This window comes from Semicossyphus pulcher, unplaced genomic scaffold, assembly GCF_022749685.1.
Source record: "Semicossyphus pulcher isolate SPU_LCO1_2020_fin unplaced genomic scaffold, fSemPul1.0.p SCAF_14, whole genome shotgun sequence".
Classification (NCBI taxonomy): domain Eukaryota; kingdom Metazoa; phylum Chordata; class Actinopteri; order Labriformes; family Labridae; genus Semicossyphus; species Semicossyphus pulcher.
The window spans coordinates 903,647-919,257 of NW_027211648.1; the positions used below are offsets into that span (position 1 = coordinate 903,647).

At 43.2% G+C, this 15,611-nt stretch overlaps 1 protein-coding gene across 1 annotated transcript in view; it reads left to right on the forward strand.

Moving 5' to 3' along the window:
- Nucleotides 1-1,121: 1,121 nt before the first annotated feature.
- Nucleotides 1,122-15,611, forward strand: part of sptbn5 (spectrin, beta, non-erythrocytic 5) — a 38,337-nt gene continuing 23,847 nt past the window's right edge. Inside the window, exons 1-19 of the mRNA XM_069662022.1 lie at nt 1,122-1,241; nt 4,523-4,690; nt 5,583-5,699; nt 6,288-6,442; nt 6,525-6,753; nt 10,135-10,221; nt 10,556-10,663; nt 11,279-11,363; nt 11,561-11,694; nt 11,842-12,062; nt 12,393-12,531; nt 12,793-12,927; nt 13,026-13,114; nt 13,493-13,646; nt 13,813-14,016; nt 14,206-14,412; nt 14,688-14,859; nt 15,050-15,186; nt 15,291-15,503. Coding sequence (XP_069518123.1) covers nt 1,128-1,241; nt 4,523-4,690; nt 5,583-5,699; nt 6,288-6,442; nt 6,525-6,753; nt 10,135-10,221; nt 10,556-10,663; nt 11,279-11,363; nt 11,561-11,694; nt 11,842-12,062; nt 12,393-12,531; nt 12,793-12,927; nt 13,026-13,114; nt 13,493-13,646; nt 13,813-14,016; nt 14,206-14,412; nt 14,688-14,859; nt 15,050-15,186; nt 15,291-15,503 — 2,868 coding nt within the window. The 5' untranslated portion in view covers nt 1,122-1,127. The remainder of the gene's footprint in view (nt 1,242-4,522; nt 4,691-5,582; nt 5,700-6,287; nt 6,443-6,524; nt 6,754-10,134; nt 10,222-10,555; nt 10,664-11,278; nt 11,364-11,560; nt 11,695-11,841; nt 12,063-12,392; nt 12,532-12,792; nt 12,928-13,025; nt 13,115-13,492; nt 13,647-13,812; nt 14,017-14,205; nt 14,413-14,687; nt 14,860-15,049; nt 15,187-15,290; nt 15,504-15,611) is intronic.

Below are 15,611 nucleotides of genomic sequence, written 5' to 3' on the forward strand. Positions count from 1 at the left end.
GAAATTTAACCGAGTATAGCTTTACTCCAATGCTGTCCTCACAATGCAGAAGTCCTAAAGGTTTTAAAAAGTGAACAGTACCGGCGTGTAATCAGTTAATTAAATTTAGAAAGTTCTCATAAAGCAGAATCTCATGTTTTACACCTGTAAAAAGTCAAATAATCTCAGCCCACTGCATCAGTTCACCTGCTTTTAAGAAGACTAAATATGAGGAGGCAGCTGAGTCGAGGAAATCTCACCTCTTTCTAGTGAAGTCCTAAAACTAGGTGACTGCAGGTGGATCCTTCTGGAACATAGGTTAGATTTTAATTCATTTATAAATGACCTCAAAGAATCAGAAAAAAGGGAAACAACAGGAATATACAGGAAAAAACTGCTTTGCAAGAGGAACTCCGAAGTAAAACCACAGTGTGACTACACACACACACACACACACACACACACACACACACACACACACACACACACTCTCACACACACACACAGCATGGATTATGAGAGGTGAGGAATTTTTACAGCAGTGTCATACTGAAGGTGTGACTTCACCTGTCAGCACAAAGACACAGACGGCTCTGTTCCAGCTCATTTTTCATTTATGCATTTATGAACTGAACTTTGCGTTAGTGAAAGAAAAACTGTGTTAGTCCTGTAAAAACAGTAAAACTGAGATACTGATAATAATTTTAAACAATATAAATAAACTTTTACATGTTAGTGTAGTTGTAGATTTAACAACCCAGAAGTTTAAACATTCATTTAAATGAGCTCCACCGTTAGCTGCAACATAATGATAATATATTGCTCTGCATAATGAAAGCTACTTTAAGTATATTTAATGTGTATTTCGATCCTATAACTGTCCTCAAGTAAAACTTTTTTAATAACATGAACTTTTATCCGTGTTAACAATCCAGAATTGTTTACACCTGTAGGACTTCTTCCACCTCCTCTGATGTTCACTCGTCCCTGTGATTCGTACACTTTGTGTGTATCATTAAAGCTCCTGCATTTTAATGTTTGTTACACGTTTGATTAAATACGCTTGATTTTGAACTTTTATCTGCAGTTGATCATTAAGGGTCAAATAAATGTCCATACTGATCTTTACCTGGTCTGTGTTCTTCAGGATGGACGGGGACGAGGATGGGGCGGGGCGGGTCAGGGAGCTGCAGGAGCAGAGGATGGCGGTCCAGAAGAAAACTTTCACCAAGTGGATGAACAGCGTCTTCTACAAGAACGGGGTGAGACAGGACGAGAGATAGAAAGAGAACAAAACAAAATGTTGAGTACACTGAGGTTAAAAGGTCACACACACAGATCTTCTTTCACCAACTTATTCTGGCCACAACAAACAAACATGCTTTTATATCATCTAAGACTTCAGTTAAAATGCTTTTCCTCCAAATGTCCAACATCACACTGAAAATACTCAACTACAAGTAAAATATCAATCAACCCAAGTGTCAAAGTAAAAGTGCTCATTGTGTGATTTACTGACCTGTGCAGAGCCTTCAGTCCTGCTGTGTTTCCATGCTGGCTCTCTGTCTGTGTTTGTTGTTCAGTCAGTCTGCAGACACATGCAGGCGGCTTCATTATTGTTATTATTACTGTAACCAACATTAATGCAGGAAGCATCCACTCAGCATTATTCTGTTTCTCTTCTTCACAATGACTCGTCCTGGATCAGGTTCAGATGCAAGAATCTGGGATTCATCTTTTTTCTTCACTTCTTTTTAAATGCAGGACTTAAACTTGCAGTGGAGCACTTTCAAAGCGTTTAGGTTATATTTGTACTTCAAATAAAGGATCTGAATACTGCTTTCTCTGTTGGTGTTAGCTTAAAGATTCAGTGTGATAAAGTATGAAGTTAAAACAAATGAGAACGTTTGATTCCTGCAGCGATGAAGTCAGTATTATTCCTCCTGATATCAGCTACGTCCCCGCCAGATAACCTACAGTCTATACCAGCTGATAGCACACATAAATACACACAGTAATCATCAATTATGATAACCGACACATGTAGCAGAGAATGTAAATGTTGTGTGTTGTTCTGTCTCGTGTCTGGGCAGCTGTCAGATTCCAGTCGGCTCTCGTAGGTCTGGGTTTGATTTCATGTCTTTTCTCTGATAACTGGATGACTGATGAAGCTGTTGGCTGAACACTGCTGCTGCTCTTCATTCCCAGAATTCCTCTGGGATTTCTGCAGGATTGCAGCAGGGAGAGAAAAATCCTTCAGAGCTTTAACACACATTTACTTCACCTTCTTATCCTGCATAAGGTCTGGAGCTGTTTGTTTACCATCCTGCACTGAGGTCAAAAACGAAACACAAACACATCATAATACATCATAATTTTATAATCAAAATCTGCAGAGTAATACTGTCCTAAGATATTAAATTAAGTACAAGTACCTCAAAGTTATACCCTTGCGCAGCACTGGAGCCGATATACTCAGTTTCCACTTATTAAAAATGCATTGCTGTTGTAATATACATTCTGGCCACCAGTGGCAGCACCGAGTGCGCAGCTGCTGAGCAGCACTACAGTTAGGCGGTGAGGAAGAATTTCCGCGCCATATTTGTATTTACCTTTATGGATATTAATTGAAGCCAAAGCCTCTGAAATTGAGTAAATCATGTCTTCTGGTACTGTACACTCACCTGACATCGCCTTTTACCAACTTTTAAAGGCGCTAAGAAGATTTTATTTCGTCCGGTGAGTCTGAATATCTTTCGTTTTCCCTGTAATGTATTTCTGAACGCCTGAAAGACCAAAATGTTTGAGCTCAATTGATTTCAGTTTAATCCCTCGTACGTAGTATGACGTATACATCATGTTCACAACGTAAACCGTAGTGGATTCACTGAACCGCGACTTTTAGATGTTATCCAGCTGCAGGTTGAATCTTTAGAGGCATTTATAAAGTTACTGGTGATGTCTTCAAGGCCGCGAAATAAATCCAGTATTTTCACCGACTGAGAGCTACGAAATGTTTGGCTAGGATAAGCTAACACCAGTGCAGTTAGCTTGATTAAGCTAGCCTTAACTGACAGTTGCTCATTTGTTATCTTGCTAATCAAAGATAAATAAATAATAATGTACTTTTAGACCATTAACCATAAGTCTATCTAACAGCTTATAACTAGTTTCCTGGAGATTTAGACATAAAGTGGATTTGACTTGTAAAATGTAGGTTCATTTGTTAACTACCTTATATTATATAAGTAAGTACTCTAATGGAATTAGCTCAGATTGTCTATCTACCATCATGTAATTACCAGTATATGTAAAAATATAATGCCATAACACCCCTTGACTGGTTTCCTTGAGGATATCTTGTTCTAGTTATTTCAGACTTTTATGACGGATACATAATTTAATGTCATATTTTCTTCTGGATGTGATGAACTGTGAATCTCTTTGCTATCTTCTCTGGAACAGGAACTCAAACCAAGTTAATCCTATAAAAGGCAGCAGATAGCTCTGCTTCCTGTTTCATTTGTAAACCTGAAATCCTACCTATCAGTGTTACACCCAAACACATCACTCAACATAACTTCTGTACAAATGTCTCTTGGGGGGTCGTGAATTAGAAAAGGTCTCTGTGGTCATGTGAAAGTTGTGGGTTGACTTTTGGTCCCAGCGAGATTAGGACAAAGTTAAATTTAGGACGACACTCATCTATTTGTAGGAATGTCTCCACTCGAGAAGCTGTAAGGTGTTACCTGACCTGCAGATAACCAGGATGTCCTGAAGCAGAGTGGACGGAGACGTTATGTAACACACTTCAGGGGAAGGAGCGCTCGACTCCAACGATGATTTATGACAAATTAGTGTTTTAACATTGAACTTCCTGCAGGTCACAGAGCAAAGTTCAGTTAAAGTTCTCTGTATACATTTAACGCTCACATTATGTAACATGCAGAGGGTTCACAAAATATTCAAATCCTTTCCTAATGATGTGGGTCTTAGAGGGGGAATATTCACACACTTCATATGGCAGCCACATGTGCTCTGATTTTGACATGACCATGGCCAGGGTACTCAGAGGGCTGCTTTCTTAGATGAACTTTCTGCTGGCAGAACTGTGTGATGACGTCATTTCTACATGAACTCATGCATTGGTTTTCTGTGTTACAGATGCACGTCACTTCGGACAAAAGTGTCTGCTAAAGGAAATTATAACATTGTGACGTTGTTGTATTTCATGTTCTGCAAAAAAGTTATATTGGAGTGAAAACGCATCTCTCTGTTTGGTCCATGTAGGGAAAGTCTTTTTAATCAACGGTCAGGTTCCCAAATGAACAATGATGTTTTTTCTTGTTATAATGTCTGTTTTCAAACTGGCCATTTCAATTAAAATTTAGCTTAAGATTGATTGAGATATCAAGATTGCAACCAACTAGAATGTTGACCTGTAGCAGTTTTGTTGGAGCTCTCTTGTTAAAATACTGGTTTGGGGTCCCAACTGGATATCACAGAATAAAAGATCAGTTTTAATGTTCTGCACCTCCTGCAGGAGCGGGTGGAGCTGACTGACGTTTACACAGAGCTGAAGACTGGAGTCGATCTGATTCGTCTGCTAGAGCTCATCTCCAGAGAGACGCTGCCTCCGCCCAGCCGCCGCAAACTCAGAGTGCACTGTCTGGAGAACAACAGCATCGCCATCGGCTTCCTCAAAACCAAGGTAACTCACCTGTCCAAGTCATTCAGAGTCAAAAACCAAGGTAACTCACCTGTCCAAGTCATTCAGAGTCAAAAACCAAGGTAACTCACCTGTCCAAGTCATTCAGAGTCAAAAACCAAGGTAACTCACCTGTCCAAGTCATTCAGAGTCAAAAACCAAGGTAACTCACCTGTCCAAGTCATTCAGAGACAAAAACCAAGGTAACTCACCTGTCCAAGTCATTCAGAGACAAAAACCAAGGTAACTCACCTGTCCAAGTCATTCAGAGACAAAAACCAAGGTAACTCACCTGTCCAAGTCATTCAAAGACAAAAACCAAGGTAACTCACCTGTCCAAGTCATTCAGAGTCAAAAACCAAGGTAACTCACCTGTCCAAGTCATTCAGAGTCAAAAACCAAGGTAACTCACCTGTCCAAGTCATTCAGAGACAAAAACCAAGGTAACTCACCTGTCCAAGTCATTCAGAGACAAAAACCAAGCTAACTCACCTGTCCAAGTCATTCAGAGACAAAAACCAAGGTAACTCACCTGTCCAAGTCATTCAGAGTCAAAAACCAAGGTAACTCACCTGTCCAAGTCATTCAGAGACAAAAACCAAGCTAACTCACCTGTCCAAGTCATTCAGAGACAAAAACCAAGGTAACTCACCTGTCCAAGTCATTCAGAGTCAAAAACCAAGGTAACTCACCTGTCCAAGTCATTCAGAGTCAAAAACCAAGGTAACTCACCTGTCCAAGTCATTCAGAGACAAAAACCAAGCTAACTCACCTGTCCAAGTCATTCATTCATGTGTTTCCTCATAAAATTACTTAACACGTGCACTAGCAGCATGTTAAATAAACCGTTTATAAGCTTGTTCACAAGCATTACACAAACCTGTCTTCCTGTCAGATTCGGGTGGATCTGATTGGTCCAGAGAATGTGGTGGATGGAGATCGGACGCTGATCCTGGGTCTGCTGTGGATCATCATCCTCAGGTTCCAGATCGGACCCATAAACCTGGAAGAGGTAAAACCACAACCTCCAGACTTTTCTGTTAACCTGTAAAAATATGAAGACTTTTATCTGAAAAATAATAGTTTGTGCATGTTTTAATTTAAAAATATAAAGTCTGTTGTCTCCTCCTTCTTTCCTCTCCTCTTTCCTTAATTTTTCTGTCAATCGCTTCTTCCTATCCCCCTCCTTCCCTCCTTTTTGTCTTTCTCCATTATTTGTCCTCTCCGCTTTTATTGTTCTCGTTTTTTTTCTTTTACCACTTTCTTCCTCCCTCTCCTTTTCCTGTCTTTTGATCTTTCTTTGTCTTTCTCTTTTCCTCTCCTCCTTTGCTTTCTTATCATCTTCTTTCCTCTTCTACTTTCATTTTATGACATCTCCTTTTCTCTCTTTTCTTTCCTTTCCTTTTCTCCCCTTACTGCTTCTCTACTTTCCTTAACCCTTCCCTTCCTCATTCCTCTTTCCTTTTCTCTTGAACTTGGCTCTTTATATCTTTACTCCTTGCCGTTTGTTTCCCCTCCTCTCCTGTCCTTGTCTTGTGTTCTTTCTTTCCTCTCCTCTTTACCGTTCTTTCTTTTTCCTTTCCTCTCTCTCTTCCCTCAGGATGGTGGAGGCAGTGTGGCTCGTCGCTCGGCTAAGGAGGCTCTGCTTATCTGGTGTCAGAGGAAAACGGCGGGTTACAGCGGCGTTGACGTGCAGGACTTCTCGTCCAGCTGGAGGAGCGGACTAGCCTTTAACGCCCTCATCCACGCACACAGGTAACGCACACACATACACACACACATTTTTTTCTACCCTCCTTATTCCTCTCCATTAACGCTCCCTCTCTGTCCATCCGAGGCCTGACCTGTTTGACTACCGCCGTCTTGATGGCGGCGACCCCCGCCGTAACCTGGAACACGCCTTTTCAGTGGCGGAGCGGGAGTTCGCCATCATGCAGCTGCTGGAGGTGGAGGACATGGTGGTCCCTCACCCGGACGAGAAGTCCATCATGACATACGTGTCTCTGTACTACCACTACTTCTCCAAGATGAAGCAGGGACAGACCATCCAGAAGAGACTCGCCAAGGTCTGAACCACCACCGGGGGGCAGCACTGATACCACAAACGTATATCGCATTCAAAGTATACAGGCATCACACACTTAACTCACATTCCACTCAGCTACATGTCAGAGGGAATTATTGTTTTATTTCACTCAATTTATCTAACAGCTTTATTAATTTTTTTATAGATTCAGATTTAAAACAAAACATCAGCCTGTTAAATCTAATAAAGGACACTTTTCAGTCGTTAAACCAGTTTCTCGCAATTCTTGTTGCGTTTTGACGTCTATGAGTTGTTAGAGACATTTGCCCTCTAAACTGTAGACGTAGTTTAATTTAAATAACAGCAAGAGACACTTTCAGTGGTGTCTTACTGCACAGGGGGCATCTCTTGCTTTTATAATGTCACGTATTTTAAGATAATAGACTCAGCATCATAGATAGACAGTTAGATTGTTCGCCCACGTAACCCAACATATGTGCACCTGCAGAGGACTGCAGCTATTCCACAAGTCGAACCTTTGGAAGATACACATCTATGTTTTTATTGGCCCTGTTCCCTTCATGCTGACTCTCTTAACTTTCACAGACTTCTAAACACATTTAGGGATTCATCTCTTTGTGCTTTTTATGTTCTTTGTGGAGTCTTTGTATCAAATAGATCACAGAATGTAGGAGCATGTTAGTTAATAAGAAGTGTGTGGATGTGTTTTCCTATGCCTTCTGAAGTTCTCTAATATGGCAAGTAAAAGAAAATACAGTAGTGAACACTAATTCAGGATATCTTTAGTGCTACATAATGTTGCTATGTGCTTGTAGTTGTAGTGAAAGCAGACTTCCAGACACTCGCATGATCCAAGCCGTGGTCTTTTCCGCCCTCTGCAGGCTGCTTTAGGAACAGCAATGCAGCACCTGTCTGATTGAAACACACATGGTTTGTCTGCGTCCTGCAGGTAACTGTAGAATCATTCACTTCCTGTTTTCCCTCCGTTGGCTCACACACTCACATGCTGAGTGTCTCTAATCCTCCAGGTTCCACCTCCTGCCTGTCAGTCAGTCAGTGTGGATTACTGCTGGATTAGATTCAGGACTGACAGGGCAGGAAGTCCCCCGCTGACAGAGCTACAGCAAGCAGAACACACACACACCACTCTTAACAGCTCCACTGACACTGACCAGAACCAGCAGCTATAAAAAGGTTTTATATCAGGTTTTATAAAGACACACAGGAGGGGGATGTTGCAAAATGGAAGCTATAACCAAATAAATAAATACTCACCAACTTTAAGGTATATTACATACATTTCCACCTGTTAATAGCAGCACTAAATCATGCATATTAAGCTTCATAGGGTCAGTGCTTGTGATGTTTCATGTGAGTTGTTAAGGTGAAAGTGGAGCCTTTCTATGCAGTGTAGGTGACAGTGGGCGGGGCTGCAGACACTAAGCTAATCAGAGCAGATCACATTGAGAACAGTCTGCAGAGCCATTCACAGAGCTAACCGCTACCAAGCTAACATGGAGCTACACACCTGCACCTGCTGTTCACAGAGAGACGGGGCGAAGATGAGAGGATGATACTTTGGCTTCATCGAACCTAAACTACTTTAGGATTTCACTGAGGATTTAAGAGTTATTTTGTTGTTGTTGTTCAGAAGCTCAGCCAGTTGTTGGAGTGTTCAGATTACATGTTTGTTTTGATAGATGCTAAACTGTTTCTTCACTGAATCATGGTACACGTGTTGGAAAACAGATCATGCTAACATTGTATTAGCTCCTACTGTTCTTACTCTCTTAGCTCAGTGAGGATTTAATTAGACGATTCTGGGACTCAGCTCTTTGAACCACGCCCCGGTCAGATACAGATGTTTGCTGCTGTGTGGAAAGTCATCAGCTCCTTTCCTCAGGAGGAGCTACAGATTTCCACTTTCAGAGTTGGAACGTGTGACGATATTAATTTTGAGACGTTGTGAGACATGACGTACCTTCATTTTCCAGGTGTTAATTAACTGGAGAGCTTTTAAAGAGACATTCCTGTGTGCTTATTTGATCTGTTTATCCACAGAAAATGTTCGATGTAACACCTGTCACATGTCCTGACGGTGTCAATGATATCTGATGTGTTAAAGTATTTCAGTGGTCAGGAGCCTCGACTGTTTGATTTACCAGCCTCCTCATGTTTTGTTGTGATGGTTAAGGCTCAAGCAATGTTGGCTGTTTTCGCTTATGTACCAGGTAAACCAGGTATGTCCAGCTCCAGTGATTTACCTGGGGTCACATAGCAATGGTTTACTTGCAGCTCAGTAGGTCCAGTTATGTCACAGGTACATTGTTTGTATGTAGAGTTGTGGGCAAAGGCTTTCAAGGTCCAATTTGATGGTAACAGGTGTGCTTCAGGTGTAGTTGTGTTATCTCGAAGCGTCATCAGTAGTTAAACTGTATGCACCAGGTGAGTCCAGGTGTGTTTCAGGTATTCTGGGGGTTTCAATAAAGACTCAAAATGCTTAAATCACAGGTGTGCTTCGGATCTGGCCTGGTGAAGGTATCTAGAAGCATTTTCAGCTGTTTTTCTGCCAGGACCAGGTGTGTACAGGTGTTCTCCGGGTACATTCTAAGTTTAAATAGAGACAATTCAGGCTTAAATCAGATGTAAGAAGTGTCAAGTGTGTTTCAGGTGTGTTTCAGGTATGTAAGAGTTTTCAGCCACCATGTTTTGGGCTTAAATTGGAGATAACGGGTGTACAGAACAGGTGTTTCCAGGTGCATTCAGGGTATGTGATGTATAAAAAAACTTTTCTGGTGTTTCAAGTTAAGTAGGTAAAAGTGTTCAGGTGTGTTTTGAGGTGTTTAGCTGGATGCTGTAGGTGTATATGCTCAGGGTTAACAGTATGTCAGTGGGAGGAAGTCTCAGTCGTCAGTGGGGGAAGAGGCAGTACAGGAAAGACTCTTCGTCCTTATTCCATCAGAAGGTTGGTTATGTGTCTCTACAGCTTTTTGTTTCAAAAGAGAATAACTTCTTAAAACCCTCAGAAATAACTCGTGAGGTTCCTCTAGGCTCGATCTCAAGCCTACTGTCTTTATCTGCACTTTACACTGCTATGCTGATGACATGGTGCTTTAAGATACAAGTGCCTGAGTGTTACATCATGTTTTACAGCTCAGATAGATTAACATTTTAGCCACCTTTTAGCACCTTTAGCTTTCTAAGTATACTTCTAAATACTCACTTTAAAGATGAGTTTCCATCGCTATGCTGATGATACACAGCTTAATGTGTCAAAGTTCTTTAACCACCAGACTTATTGGTATTGATTGTTTCCAAATGTTCCCAATACTAACAGCGAGGACTTCCTTTGTTGTAGTTGGGACAGCAGAATAATTCTTGTCTCTATTGCTGCCCTCAGATCGTTGGGATGCTGATGGAGCTGGATGCCATGAAGGTCCAGTATGAGAGAATGGTCTCAAATCTGCTTCACTGGATCAAAACAAAGGTACAAATATCTACGATAGTTTTTGGGTTTATAGAGCGGCGACCAATAGATTTGTTGTCAACTGTTAAATTAGTCGCTCACTATTTTTTTTATAATTGATTAATCAGTTTGAGACCCAAATAATCTGACTTCAGCTTTTCCAGTTTCTCTCCTCGTGTCTGACAGAATCCACATTTAACACAGTCCTGTGATATTTTACAGATCAAGCAACTAATCGATTAATGAACAAAATAATTGATAGATTAATCAACAATGTAAATTTGGTTTGTATGTGAGGAAACAATGTGATGAAAGTCTGTCGGAGCTGGACTTGATGATGAACGTCTGATTGCAGGTGGTGCAGCTGAACGACAGACGTTTCCCGAACTCTGTGAGGGAGATGCAGAAGCTGATGACGGCTTTCAAGACCTACAGAACGGTGGAGAAACCTCCTAAATACCAGGTAGGATGACATCATGAGAGTAAAGCATCACCTTCACCTACCCAGCCTTCCTTCACTTTGGTTTGTTTGTCAGCTTTCAGGTCAAATCAGTCACTGTTGTTAAGAGTTTCAGGCTCTTTTATTATTAAATGCATCAAATCATTTAAAGCCCCGAAGCTGCTCGACAACAAACAGCTGACTCTACAGTCTGTGGATTCGCCCTTCTTTCTGCTTATCCAATAATTGTAATGTAATTATGGCTAAAGTGCGTTTGTGCAGTCAGCTGTTTCCTGTTGTGCAACACACACCAACCCACAACACAGGACGTGGATCACATGTAAACTCCCTAAATCTGATAAACTGGTTAACTGACACTTGAATAAGCTGTCATGATCTGGAGTTGCTGTTGTGTCATTATTATTATATGATTTGTTTCTGCATGTGTTTTTCTGTGTGTAGGCCAAGGTGCTTTTATCTGTACGTTCTTTGATAAAGGTCTGTGTTTGTGCGTTTATGTGTTCCTTCTAACAACACCAACCTGCCTGAAACTTTAGATTAAAATAAGCCTGCATGGATAATTATGCCAGATTTTACTCTCCCTCTCCTGTTTAACATTTTGTCTGTGTGCGTCTGCAGGAGCGTGGGGCGATTGAAGCTCATCTGTTCAGTCTGAAGACTCAGCTGGCAGCCAACAACCAGAGGGCTTACAATCCTCCAGAGGGTATAAAACGCACAAACACACACACTCATTTACACTCACAGAGGTGCGATGCATAAAGATACATACATGTTTAATTTAGCCATCAAATATGGTGATATTCCCACTACAGCACGTTTAATGCTTGTGACCTCACTTTGATGACAGCTAATGAGCATTTGATCTGATATCAGTTTGTCTCCTGTGGTTTGCTTGTGAAGGTAAGACCCTGAGTGACATAGAGAAGAGCTGGGTTCTGCTGGAGAGAGCAGAACACGAGCGAGAGCGAGCCCTGCAGGAGGCGCTGCTCCGTCTGGAGAGCCTGGAGCAGCTCGCTCAGAAGTTTGAGAGGAAGGTAACAACAACTGCCTCCTAAATCAGAACTTCATCAGATCAAACATATGAAGATTGTCTTTCTCACAGTGTAAGACATGCAAAGTACAATCAGTGGAATCCCCTCCATGCTGCTCTTTGAACCTCTGATGTATGTTTGGTCCCTCAGGCAGCACTGAGGGAGAGCTATCTGGAGGACACGCTGCGTCTGATCCGCAGGCAGGACATCCGAGGTCTCACCACCCTGGAGGAGGCTCAGGCGGCCGGCCGGCGTCTGGAGGCTCTGGCCACCGACGCTCTGGCAAGAGAGCCGCGCTTCTCCGCCCTGAGAGACATGGCCAAAACGATTGAGAGAGGAAACTACCACAGCAAGGAGCAGATCATCAGGAGGTGAGAGAAAGAGACCACCTCCTGTTATCTCCATTAGATGCAGGAACGAAGGTGCTGGGCTGAATGATTACTTACAGGTACGGCTGGACTTAAACTTAAACTAACTTTGGACAAAACCTGGGCTCAGTTTTTTCGGGTACATATTGGTTTGGAACTTCTCGCGTAGGTTGCTTCAGTCAGCAGCCATAAAACAGGATGTAATAATTAAACGGGCCTTTGAAATAGCCAGTACAAGATGAAGCTGATGTTAGAACATGGACGACAAACAAAGACATCATTATGATGTGTACAAGACACGACACATTATGTTATTTTGTGTGTGTTTGTCAGAGAGGAGAGCATCAGTCATAGATGGAGGGACCTTCTGCAGCAGCTCCAGGACCAGAGAGGGCTGCTGGGAAACGTAGTTGAAAATCTCAGCGTCCTCAGAGACATCGAGCTCGTCTCCCAGGAAGTAAAGGAGCTGCAGGTGAGTTTACACTCAAACTGTGACGATGCATTCTGTCCATCATGAGAAAACTGTGCAGGAATTAAAAAAAGGTGGCATCAGGAAACAGGAAGGATTGTTGTGTTTTCAGAATAAAAGTATTGAGATGGGCTGAATTTCAAAATATCTAACAGTTGAAACAACATTTTCATCCATACATCTACAACTAATTCTGTCTTTTCTCTCTCCCCCATCCTCCTGTCTCCTCTCCCTCTCTCCCTCTCTCCCTCTCTCCGTCTCCAGGCCCAGGCCAGCTCCTCTGAAATGGGCAAACAGCTGGCGGAGGTGGATTCTCTCCTCCAAAAGCAGGACATCCTGGAGGCCCAAATCTCAGCTCACGGTGAAACCATCAGCGCCATCAGCAGCAGAGTGCTGAAGGTAACACTCCATGCCTGCTTCAACTGAAGTCCAAGGGCCGAGCACTTCTTCCACATCCACAGTGGCTGTTCACTCATCTCTCTGACTTTTCCTCTCAGGTGAAAGTGAAAGACGGTCAGCAGATTCAGAGCAGAGTGAGAGCTCTTGACACCCAGTATAAATCTTTGGTGTCCCTCAGCAGCAACAGGTTCGTTCTGCTAACCCCCACCAGTGGTGTGTGTCACTTCTTTATACAATGTGTTCACCTGTCCTATAACTATGTTTCTCCTCTCCTCTGGTTTACTCTCCTGTCGTCTTCTGTTTCCTCTTTTCCTTTACTCTTCTTACCTCTCCTCTTTTGTTTCCTCCTTTCCTCTCCTCTCTTGTGTCTTATTCTCATATCCTCTCTTGTTTCCTTCTCTCTTCCTCTCTCATTATGTCTTCTGTTTCCTTATTTCCTCTCCTCCCTTCAACTTTTATTTTCCCCTCTCCTCTCTTGTTATCTTTCCTCATCCCTCTACCCTGTTGTCTCCTCTCCTCTCCTCTCCTCTCCTCTCCTCTCCTCTCCTCTCCTCTCCTCTGTTAGGAGGAGACAGTTGGAGGCTCAGCTGAGGTTGTTTGAGTTCTTCCATGACTGTGAGGAGTTGGAGGCGTGGCTTTATGAACGCTGGTTGAGGCTTCAGACGGCCGGACTCGGACGAGACCTGAACCACATCCAGCTGGCCCAACACAAACACAAGGTGCTCGTTTACATTTATATTCAGTCTTTTCTTTTTGCACCATAAGGAATTAAAAACCATAAACAAAGTGACCCCTACTCAAGCCGATAGAAGCGAAATCCTAACGTTCCTTTGATCTTTATTCAGCCAATAGATGTAATACAATAATCCTATAACTCTCTCTCAGGTTCTGGAGGCTGAGCTTCAGGCCCAGGAGTCTCTGTACACGGGGGTTCTGGCTCGAAGTCAGGATCTGCTGTCCAAACAGAATCAGGTGAACCAGCGATCCGTCCAGAAGTGGATCCGGACCCTGAAGAAGCAGTGGAGCCACCTGAGCGACGAGTTGATTGGACACCGCAGCAGACTGCAGGCGGCCGCTGCCATTAAACAGGTAAACAAGGAACCGATCATCAAAAAGGTGAAGACGATACCGAAGAAAAGACTCAGAATATGTCCCAGTCCTGCGTTACTGCGCAGTAATGGAATACTACTGGTTGTTTGCCTTCAGGACTTTCTATAGTGGAGTTCTTTCCCCTCGGAGGCCTCTCTGTGTCACATGTTAAAGTCAGTGTCTGTTCAGTACTTTGCAGATGTGGCCGAGGCCGACTCCTGGCTGGGCGACAGGAAACCGCTGCTGACCAGCGAGGATCATGGGAAGGATGAGTCGAGCACAGGGGCGCTGCTGCAGCGCCATCTGCGGTTGGAGAAGGAGATGGCGGCATACGGCTCGGAGATAAAGAGACTGTCTGAGCAGGCGAGGAGCGCAGCGCAGCAGACAGCTCTGACTGTGAGTACAGACTCAACAACCGAACACTGAACAGGACATTGTCAATCACAGGTAGCCAAACCCCAAAGAAACACATGCAATACAGTCTGTGTGACTCTAAACGGGAGCATCAGTGACTAAATGAACATCACGCTGTGCTGAAGAAGACTTGAAACTAGAGACTGAGACCATGAACTCATTAGGAACATGTTTACTGAGGGAATACATCAGGAGAGGAGGAGGAGCACTTTCTTAATAGTTTATATTCCTAAAGTTTCACCTGTCGTCTTTTTAAGGCGGAGCCTCAGCAGAATACAATGACTCAATACAGCGACTCGTCTGAAGAGGAGGAAGGGCCAGGACCAGTGACATCACCACCACCCAGTGCCAGAGGTGGGAGGGGCTCTGGAAGCTCCGCCCCTCAGAGTGAGGACAGCAAGGCCAAGGTCCGCTTCAGATACAGCAGAGGTACTGGACTGCTCTGTGTGATGTCTCACTGCAGAGCTCTCAGCATGCAGCACACAATAATGAGCCAACGGAGGGAGGCTGTGTACTCATTAGGCATTTAGACCCTAAACCCTGCAGGGGCCCAGGTTTAAAGATACTGTAATTATAAATTGTGAAACATTACATGTGATTCATTTTAAACTGGTTTCAGGTCAGTATCAGTGGGATCGTAATGAGGTTGTGACCATCATCAGCTACGAGCCGGACGGAGACCGAGTCCTGGCCAAAGACGGCCGAGGAAACCAGCAGCTCATCCCTAAAACCTACCTGAGCATCCTGCCGGCCTCTGTACGATCAATAATCTTTAAACTACATCAGTCATCAATAACCTTTAAACATGGGAAGATGAGTCATTTGTACCTCAAGTAAAAACTAGTTTTCTCCTCACTCAGGCCCCTCCCCCCACCCCTCCTGTTTCCACCAATGGCGTGTCAGAGAGCCCAAGCAGGAAGTTGAGTCGTCCGAGGCGAAGCCGCTCGATGCGTCGCTGCACCACTGAGATCCAGACAACATGGCTGTCAGACCCACAATACCAGAGAGAGACTGTAGAGAGCACACAGGCCAGCCTGGACAGGGACTACAACTCCCTGTACAACATGGTCAAGGTGAGACACGGGCACTATGGGAGATGTAGTTTGTTTTTGTTAACATTGAAATATAACATTTGAAGTATAATGATGTCGATGCAAAGTAAGTAAGTGGAAGTAAAAAGT